This window comes from Medicago truncatula, chromosome 8, assembly GCF_003473485.1.
Source record: "Medicago truncatula cultivar Jemalong A17 chromosome 8, MtrunA17r5.0-ANR, whole genome shotgun sequence".
NCBI lineage: Eukaryota > Viridiplantae > Streptophyta > Magnoliopsida > Fabales > Fabaceae > Medicago > Medicago truncatula.
Genome location: NC_053049.1, coordinates 2,012,961 through 2,022,913, shown reverse-complemented (window position 1 = coordinate 2,022,913; position 9,953 = coordinate 2,012,961). Strand labels below are relative to the sequence as shown.

At 33.4% G+C, this 9,953-nt stretch overlaps 1 protein-coding gene and 1 long non-coding RNA gene across 2 annotated transcripts; both read left to right on the top strand.

Moving 5' to 3' along the window:
* Positions 1-2,795: 2,795 nt before the first annotated feature.
* LOC120577667 (uncharacterized) lies at positions 2,796-5,689 on the top strand. The gene is made up of 3 exons (XR_005643635.1): positions 2,796-2,936; positions 3,025-3,094; positions 5,388-5,689. It is a non-coding gene; the product is annotated as an uncharacterized lncRNA (long non-coding RNA).
* Positions 5,690-7,639: 1,950 nt separating this feature from the next.
* On the top strand, positions 7,640-8,995 carry LOC112417014 (uncharacterized). The gene has a single exon (XM_024771616.2). The coding sequence runs from the start codon at positions 7,989-7,991 to the stop codon at positions 8,802-8,804; it is 816 nt and encodes a 271-aa protein (XP_024627384.1). The 5' UTR covers positions 7,640-7,988; the 3' UTR covers positions 8,805-8,995.
* The last annotated feature ends 958 nt before the right edge of the window (positions 8,996-9,953 follow it).

Genomic DNA, 9,953 nt, shown 5'->3' with positions numbered 1-9,953 from the left:
AAATCTCTCTCTACTCTAGAATTGCAAGCAAAATAATGGCAGTGGAACAAGTGATTCCCTCTGCTCCAATTATGCCAAGGTATATTTATCTCTTTAATTTACCCTCTCATGCTATTTTTTTTCTTTTTTCTTTTTCTTTTGATTTCTCATAATTCAAATATGTATATGTATCTCATGAATATTTATACACATCATTATAGCGATGCTCAAGTGATTGATGTAGAACAACCTACTAATTCCTCTAATCCAAATAACCAAACAAGGTACTCAATCCTTTTCATTACCTTTCTTCAACCTATTATTTTTTCTTTATAGTTTTTTACTTTCTTAAAATCTCATAAATGTATGTATCTAAAGAAATGCGAACTACAAACCTTCTAACACACTTTTTTCAACAATTATCTCTAATTTGGTTGAGATTCTAAAGGACTCCATTAAATCATGTAGTCCCCACATGAATTTAAAGGGACCCGTTTAAGATTCAAACAATTAGAGAGAGTATTAAAAAAAGTGTTTAGAATGTGTGCTACTAACCTTTGTTAGGTGTGTAAGTATCTAATCGTATGAACACATTATAATTATAAATATATAGGTACGATCATACCGATGATGAACAGAGGCTTTGGCGTGTATTCGTGACCTCAGTAATATTATGCTTGCTGTTGATTATCTTCCCTGCACTAAAGATGTCATCAGCTGATGGTGAATTGAATGAGACTGTCGTGACTGCCTTGATCATCAGTTTTGTTATATCTATTCAGCTATGTATAGTCTATCTTGCGAGCTTTCGCCCTAGTAACAGCAGCATCTTTGGGATCTTATTCATACTTCTTCTATCAAGTGCAATATCATTTATAGAAGTGATTCTTGTTTCGACGACTGCTACTATCGTTATTTCGATCACTTGGTTCCACGTATTTTGTTGGGTTTTCATAGTGCATTGGGAAGTGATCTATTCGGAAGAGATTAGATTCTCGCATGGAATCCAGAAATTGATAACAGCTATTTGCATCTTATTGCTAGGTTACGCTGTTAGAAGCATAGTGCTTGATTTCAAGTCATAATTCTAGCTTGATAGGGTATCTAGAATTACATCTAGCTTGGTAGGGTATCTAGCTTTTGAAATTTAGAATCTAGTTAGTATTTCTTCTATTTTTTACACGGGAAATGTTATTCACGTCTTCTTAATGCAAGAAGCATATGAGTACTAATATTCTTGCACACCTTGTGCTTGAATGTGTCTATTTCAATAAAATTGTTTGTTTTATCCATGCAACAAACAAGTTTAGTGTTTTGGAATTATGAGGTCACATTACTTTATAAAATTGTGCATATTTTTAATATGGGTTTTTCTATCATGTGCAAATTTGCACATGTTAAGAAATTTAAAATAGTAACTTTGCATTGGAACTTGAACATTTTGAATTAAATATATAACTTTTTGTTAAATAATTGTTGGTTTCAATAAAAACTTGCTACTTTTAGTTACCTTAACATGTGCAATATTGCACATGTTAGACAAACCCTTTTAATATATCAATCCTTAAATCGTTTATGATTGTGTTAACAACGAACATTTCGATCTGTTTTACAAATATTTTAATTGAGTCAACCTTGCAAATTCAATTAACATAAAGCTTTAAAATATAATTGCATAGCCTTGTGCCTATGTGTTGTGTGTATTTTAGAGGGAACAAATTGAAGATTTATCCACCATTTTATTTATGTCACGGCAAAAATAAAGTGTGAACATGAAAAGAATAACAAACAAGTTAGATCAGCCTTGTCTAAGGTATTTCTTGAAACATTATCAAGTGCAAGTTTGTGAAGGAGATTCCAAGATTCACTCGTTTGTGCAGCATCAGGGAAACGATAGAAACATGTAAAGTGTCATCCAGGTCAATAAAATTTGATGAGTGCCATTGTAGCGACCATTCAAAACCCACCGATTCTTCTCATTCTGTCAAGTGCAAATGCTGCATCGAATCCGAATCCCAAACTCAACCTTATCTCCTCAATTTTGCTGGCATATACCAAAGTCTCACACACAAAAATACTCCCAGTTGGTACGTCCAAATGAGGTCTTGGGTTACCCAAATCCGGAAGCTCCAGCTGGAAAAACTCATGACTCCCGACATGCCTAGTTGTTGAAGTCCTGCTCCTGAAAAATACTCACCATTCTGGTTTTGTAATGCCCTCAATGAATTTCTTATGTTGCTATATGGGTTAGGTGTCTATCATTATTGTGCCTTTGGTATCCACTCTTGTTCTTTTACAATTTCTCTTTAACAAGGTTGTGAGACTCGCTTTTACCTCAATTTGTTTTTCCCAAGAAAAAATTGACTCTTAAAATTGTATGAGTTTATCTAAAATTAAAATTATATCAATTTTTTACACATTGACATATAATGTTATAAATAGATCAAAAATTCAAAAGATTAATTTATTTATAAAGTCAAAATATACTTAATCATCCGAATAAATTGGCATGCTCAATATTGTATAAAAATACACAATTATCCCATAAATACATAAACATCCAACAAATAATCCAAAAAAGCATGTTAAATGGACTTCAGGGCCAGAAAGGAAAAAAATTGGCTAGAAAAAAAAAAAGTTTTTAAAAGTAAAATCGCAAACTCACTGAAAATCGAACAAGTTTATCCCATTTCACCGAGTGAAATCTCGCTCAAACTCGATGCAAACTCCGATTTCACAAAAAAAAAAAAAATAGTTTACCACCAAGGTAACACTAAATTCACATTTAAAAACATAAACTCGAGTGAGTTGGGCAGTTAACGTAGAGTTTGAGAACACGGGTCTTCAATCAATATTTACTTAAAGCTGCTCTAATCTAGCATTACAAGCATAAGAATCGAAGAACAAGTGATTCTAATGGTTGAATCTAAGTCCTTTTATGATCCAGTTAACCGAAGGTATTTTATCTCTTTAATTTATCCTCATCCTATTGTTTTTCGCTTTTATTTCTCATAATAATTGATGAATATATACACATTATTATAGTGATTGTGACCAAAACATTAAAGATCAAGTGATCGCGATGGAAGAATCAACTAATTCCTTTGATACAAAGGTACCCAATCCTTTTGATTTACCTTCTTTCCCACTATTATACTTTTCTTTATAGCTTTTACATTCTTGCTGTTCAAAGAGAAAAAAGCAGAAGAAAAAAAACTCATAAATACATATAAATATATAGTACATTATGCTTACCCTATATTAAACATGTCATCAAATGCTCGGTCTCGTTGGTCGCTCTTGTTTTAATTACTCAAGTATGCCTACTTTGAGTTACGATAAACCACCCTAAAATCTAAAAACAGCAGCATCTTTGGAATCTTATTCATACTTCTGAAAACAAGTGCAATATCATTTTTGGAAATGACTATTATTTCGTGGACAGCTGATATCATCATTTTGATCGTTTGGAGCATGATTATTGCATCACTTTATCATTGCTAATTGGTAAGTCATCTCTAGTGAAGATATAGTATTCAAAAGGAATTAAGAAACCATAGCAATTATTTGGGTCATATTCCTATTTTACACTATGAAATGCATGGTGTACAATAAGCATTCATAATTTTGTTTTCTTCTCCTATATAGACCAACTACGATTTTGTTTATCTAAGTAGAAACATCATTTATGAATAAAGTACACCGAATGTGGTGTTTTGGATTTGAGGTCACGTTACTTTAGAGGTACCTTTCCAATTCGAATGTAGAAATTTCATAATTGTGCAAGGTTTTGATAAATCAATATCATACGGTACAACATATGCTTCCATGTCAGCATCAACCAAAATTCTAGCTTGACTTTCTATAAATTTGAGTATCTTAAACAAAATGCAAAGATAATAATTAAAAAACAATTGTTCCTGATAGAATTCAATTGTGAATCATTATGTAGTCCATTCTCATTTAACATCAAATTCAAATATTTACCATATCAATTGAGTGGGCCGCGGTGTTGGGCCGTATTAAGGGTTGGTGCAGGGCAGCGCTGGAGGGAAAAGGTCAGCAGGCGAGCGATGGTGCAGTGGAAGAGAGAAGAGGGAAGAGGATGGGATCGCGAAAGTTTGCAGAGAAAGAGGGAGATCTGAACTCTTTAAGGTGGGGTCATGAATTCTTCACTGGTGAATTTGTATGTGAGTGTAGAATTGGGTTTTAACTTGTTTGGCCTTAACTTTGTTCTTGGTGTGAATCATTGTGTATCTGTTAAGAGATGTTAGAATTGGATACCCCTTTGTTCTTGGCAGAATATGCAGCATTTGGTTGATGTAGTTAATCATCTGAAATCTCAGAACTAATCAACTTCTCTCAATTCATGGCTGGAAGTCATGTGAACTTGAACCCAAATTGAAATAATTGTGCCAATTTACCTCCTCTAGCACATGTTTTAGTAACTGATATGTTTTATTAAGCAACTCATACACTTCGGATTGTTTATAGTCGCTATAAACTTTTGCATCTTCGAATACACTTTGAATTTCGTTCAATATTTATCATGCAAAAATTTTATTTCATGCTTTACAATTAACTCGCATAACAGTATCTTACCTTACCAGGAACATGCATCTCAAATGGATTATTACATGTGTTTCGTTGCATTTCAAGACTATTAATTGTACAGAGACAGAAGATAAACCGTTTGAATTGAATGTAATGTATTTTAAAATTGTATATTAAATTATACATTTGCAAAAGATATTTGAATCAGTTTAGAGAGGAATGGATTATGAACCTAATACATACTTCATGGATTGAAACGCCTTAATATATGCCTGCTCCATTTGCTCAAGTTATGTTCCTTAGATGATTATTGGAGATCAAACACCTTCACCAAATTGAAATATGAAGAGCAAAGATTACTCATCTTCACTGAGAATATAAAACAAACATCAAAATATATACCACCAAACACAGAATCCTATTGAGACAAAATATAAATATAACCTCACTCAATAGTTTGGTTGATACTATGCATAAAAATGCAAGGAAGTAGGCTTTCCATAGTTGAATTGATACATGGATATTTTTAAGCATTGATGTTTATATAGAAAAGAATTGCAGAAGAAACCAATATTCAAAAAATGATGCAGGAGAAAATGCATGATACACAGTTCAGTCTGTTTTGCAAATATCTCACTGGAATCAAACATGGAAGATTCAATTAATTTGAAGTTTTAAAATATAACCTCGTATAAAAGCTTGTTATTGCGTGTGCGTGTGTGTTAAAAAATAAAATATAAAGTTTTGTTGCTTATATTTGAAACTAGAGAGAGCATATATCGTAAAATAAAGAGAAAGCAACTCCCACACCACACATCCACACTAAGTAACCTTAATTTGTTGTCTTTTGGCAGGTTCATGGTACAATATATGTAGTTGGTTTAGGATTTCTACGGCCTTTCAAAAGGAAGGAATGTTACATCTAGAGCAGTTTGAAGGTTTGCTAGGTAGGGCAGAGGATTCTCAAAGTGTGTCAGTGTAGTTTGATCAGCTCAGGTATTATTTGAGCTATATTGGAGGCCTGGTAGCTTCTTATTTCGATATTGGAGGTCCGGGTGAGGTTTTCCTATGTGGCAAATGGGTAATAGCACTTTCACGCTAGATTAATCTTTACATATCTAGGTTTTTCTTGTTTTTATTCTTGTTGAGGTTGATCGTCGGAGGATTTTGTACTGTTTTTTCCAGCATCCGATCATCATAACTTGTGCTTTGGGATGCAATTTACTTTATTGAAATGTATCTTTTGCTTCTTAAAAAGAACCTTAATCTGTTGTCAACGAGTAAACAAACATTAGATGAAAGAATTTGAATTCCTTGCAATCACCGACCGCATTCACTCACACGATCAAGAGATTTATGATCATCCAAATCAAGATCAAAAGGTCTAAATCTTAAGCTCTAAAATTAATCAGGAGTTTGAGATTTGAATAGTTTGGTCTCAATCAGACGGTCACAGATCTTTTAACTACATACATCTGGTTAGTGACAGCAAGAATCTGGTTCCTAATCTAACACATCATCCATCCATAAATACATAAATAGACTTGGAATCAAAGTCTTTGCTTAAATTGTAACAAAAAGGTCTATTTAATAAAAGTTATTTAAAATCTTTAAAAAAAATCATTAGAAGAGAAGAACAGCACAAATTGTCACTAAAAAAGGAGGAACCGACTAATATAATCAATAAACCCGCGATAAAGCAAGACACCTTACTAGAGAAAACACTAACATCTTGTCAAAAAAGATGTTAACTTGGTCAAAAAAAACATTAACTTCAATTAATCATTATACTATCTTATCTACAAATCATTACTTTTCAATATAGTATACTTTTCCTTCAAAAAATATAGTATACTTGAAAAGTCAGCACCCCCACAAATCATTACTTTTTCAATATTTTAATTTGTATTTAAATCATTATATCTTTTTCTTCTCTTGTTAATTAAAATAATTTACCTATATCAACCAAAAAAAAAAAAAAAAATTACTCATGGGTAAACGAGGTTGTACATTTCTTTACTCTTGCTGTTTTCATTAAACAGATGATATTGTCGAAAAAGGAAAAGGAAAATAACAAATGATTTTAAATTAACACAATAGCTGGCATCAACATATTATTTCTTCGGTTATTCCATCCGTAACAAAATATATAAAAAAGAAAAATTTGTCAAAAACAATATGTATTTGGTCCAAATTTATGCTCCATAATTATTATTTTTTAAGCAATTAATCATACCTTTTGTTTTTGCCTGCAAAAAGAATTATCTTTTTGTCACTCTGTTTTTTTTTTCAATTCGGTTTCGTGCTCACACGTGGGATTTTCAATTCGGTTTCGTACTCACACGTGGGTTCGTTGGATTATCTGTGGTAGTGATGGTTTAGCGTTGGATGTATTATACCACTTTGTCCTGTATTATTGTGTCATCTGTTAGGGTTTTGATTTTGTGGTTTACTGGTCAGGTCATTGCCCCCAATCTTATATTTCCTTTGGTTTTTAATTTAATTCCTTCCTATTTTGATTAAAAAAAAAGTATTTTTAAATTGAATAATTATGAAAACACACTCTTTAATATACAATTTTTTTTCCTTCAAAAAAATATACTAATTTTTTTACAACTCTTAATATACATTTTCTATAACATTCTCATCTATTGATCGAATTTCATTTGAATCCCGTAAAATTATGCATAGATTGAAATTCGTTTGACATTGATTGAAATTTATTTGAGTCTTGTAAAATTACGCGAATCTCACATGAATTTGGTGGCACTTATATTAATTTTAACAAATGAAAATGAAGTTAAAAAGCGCGCTCCTTTAGTGTGAACTTCCGCTCGTAATTCAAAGACTTGTTTAATACTCAAATCAAATGGGACCGTACCAACAAGATAAGACCACAATGGGTAACAAAGTTCCCTTAAAATATCTTTTAAATTTAATGATGAACTGATTTCATTTTTTTACATTAACTAACTGATTATGGTTTTTAATGGTAAAAAAAAATATTAATATTATTTTTAGGTAGATTCATTAATGTTTGCCTAAAAAAGGTAGATTAATTAACCAATTATACAAAACTATTGGACCACAATAAAACACACCTCAAAGGACGTTGTAATCCAGCACATAATCTTCTCTTAACCAACTTGTTAACATTAACAAACCTGGTTCTCCATCTTTATCCTTAACCCCAACAATTAACCAACATTGACCTCTTCTTAATCTCTTCCTCAAAATCTAAATCCTTATAATCTTCTTATTCATTTATTGGTTTATTGAAATTATCAACTTAATAATCCAACAAAAGGACAAAACCTTCTCTTAGAATTCTCCATCAAATTCAGATCCTTTCTTATAGTTGGTAACACAACACAATCATTAAGAACGCAACCACAATATAAAACCAAAACGGTGTCGTATAGAGAAACACACACCAGAAGGAAGAAGAAGAAGAAATGAGGTGTAAGAAACACTTACCGGATCTTACAAGCACCGTCGGTGTTTGCGCCTCTTGCCTCCGTGAACGCCTCCAGCTAATTTTTGAAGTCCAGGTCCAAGCCCAAACCCAAGACCAGGCCCAACCACCTGAGAACGAGAAGAATCTTCCATCATTGCAGGCTGATTTTCCATGCTCGGTTTCGCCGTACGTTTCTCACCTGAAATCCGATACTCGCCTGAAGGAGATTGTGTTTCAAACTACGCCGGAGGTTGAATTAAAATCATCCGCCGTAAACGACGGAGGAAGTGGATCTGAGAAACGGAGATTGAAGAGATTCTGGATTTTATCGAATTTGTTCCGAACAAGAACAAATTCAGATCAAGAATCATGCGAGATTTCATCATCGGTGCTAGCATCAGCATCTCCTCCGTCAGCGACGACGGTTCCCGCTCGCCGGAAAAACAACAACCGCGTTAGTGATCAACGGAGATGCCGTCAAATAGATCGGGGAGCATCACCGGTGGATAATTTCGAAACACTAGACCGATCGGAATTTGTAAACTCGTCGGAATCTTCACCGCGGAGTCGGAACAAGACGACGGTGATGACGACGGCGCGGCGGTCGAAGCTAGGTTACGCCGGGAAGAGTTTAGCTAGTATGGCGTTTTGTTTGAGTCCGTTGGTTCGGGCGAGTCCGAATCGGAACTGGAATAAGGGATTGGGACAGGAATTGAATGCGGGTGGGGTGCACCATATTTCCAGTGCAGCTTCATTTTGCGCCAGTCGATCAAGGAAGCTTGTTGATCTTGGAAGACCCGTGAATAAACGTTGATGTTTTTTTTACGGTGGTAATTCCTTTTTACTTGTTGTCATAATTCTTCTCCATGTATTGTATACTGTATATAGTACTCTCACTCTGTATACAATGTTAAATGTTAATAGTTTTTTTCTTTTTTATAGAAGAAATTGAACTTGTGTAATGATTATTGACACTGAGGTGCAATTTAATTCATATCTTTTCAATTGTATTATGATTAATCTGAATTTTTTAGATTTTACAATGTCTTCTTCTTAAAACTAGCCATCCAACTTATTAAACCAACGAAGGTTGATTCAGTTGATAAGAAGTTAAAAGTTGATTATGTCATTGTCGGTTCAACTCTAGTTGTCTTGTGAGTAATTGGTAAAAAATTTTGTTAGCTCTTGTCTAGACTGTGAAGAAATTGAAAGATAACATATATGAGGAATTACAATACAAATACAAAAACATAATGATGCTGCAATAAACTAACATTGCCTAGAAAACTACAATGAAATAAATGTGTGTAATGATCAAGATTGATTTGGCTGAACCTTGTTTGATTTGCCACAGCATTCCTTGTTGCTTTGTTGAACCATTTCGTTCCATCGTAATACAACAATCCATAAAGTAATGATCCAAAAGATAAACACAAATGTACATCAATGAGAGTTGATAGCACATGCAATGATCAAGATGACCACAGTTTGAACTAGACGAACAGGTGGGTGTTATAAGACGGTAGCGAGTTCTCCACAACCTGTTACTCCAAAGCAACCAAAGCAATGAGTGCCAAAAATAGTCGAGTTATTATGTTAATGTTTGCCAAAACCTTTCAGTGTCAATTTGTGAATAGCTATTGCAGAGAGAGCAAAGAGTTTGAGAATTGTAAGGTAATTTGTGACAATTTGTTAAATGCAAGATAAAGTTGTACATTTATAGAAGGTTAGTAATGGATATATATAATTGTAATCCGGAAACCTAGGGTGGTTGGGATTGTTATGAAAACAGAAAAGAAATGTGACACAGCACCACAATCCTTCTCATAATGCATGAAAGGTGTGTGTGATTCCCTCGACGACGAGAAGGCTCACTACATGTGACTATCTCTTGGATGGCTTGTAAACACAAATAAGATTGGATTAGGCATTAAGGTTTTATACTTAGTCCAATCTTATTTTT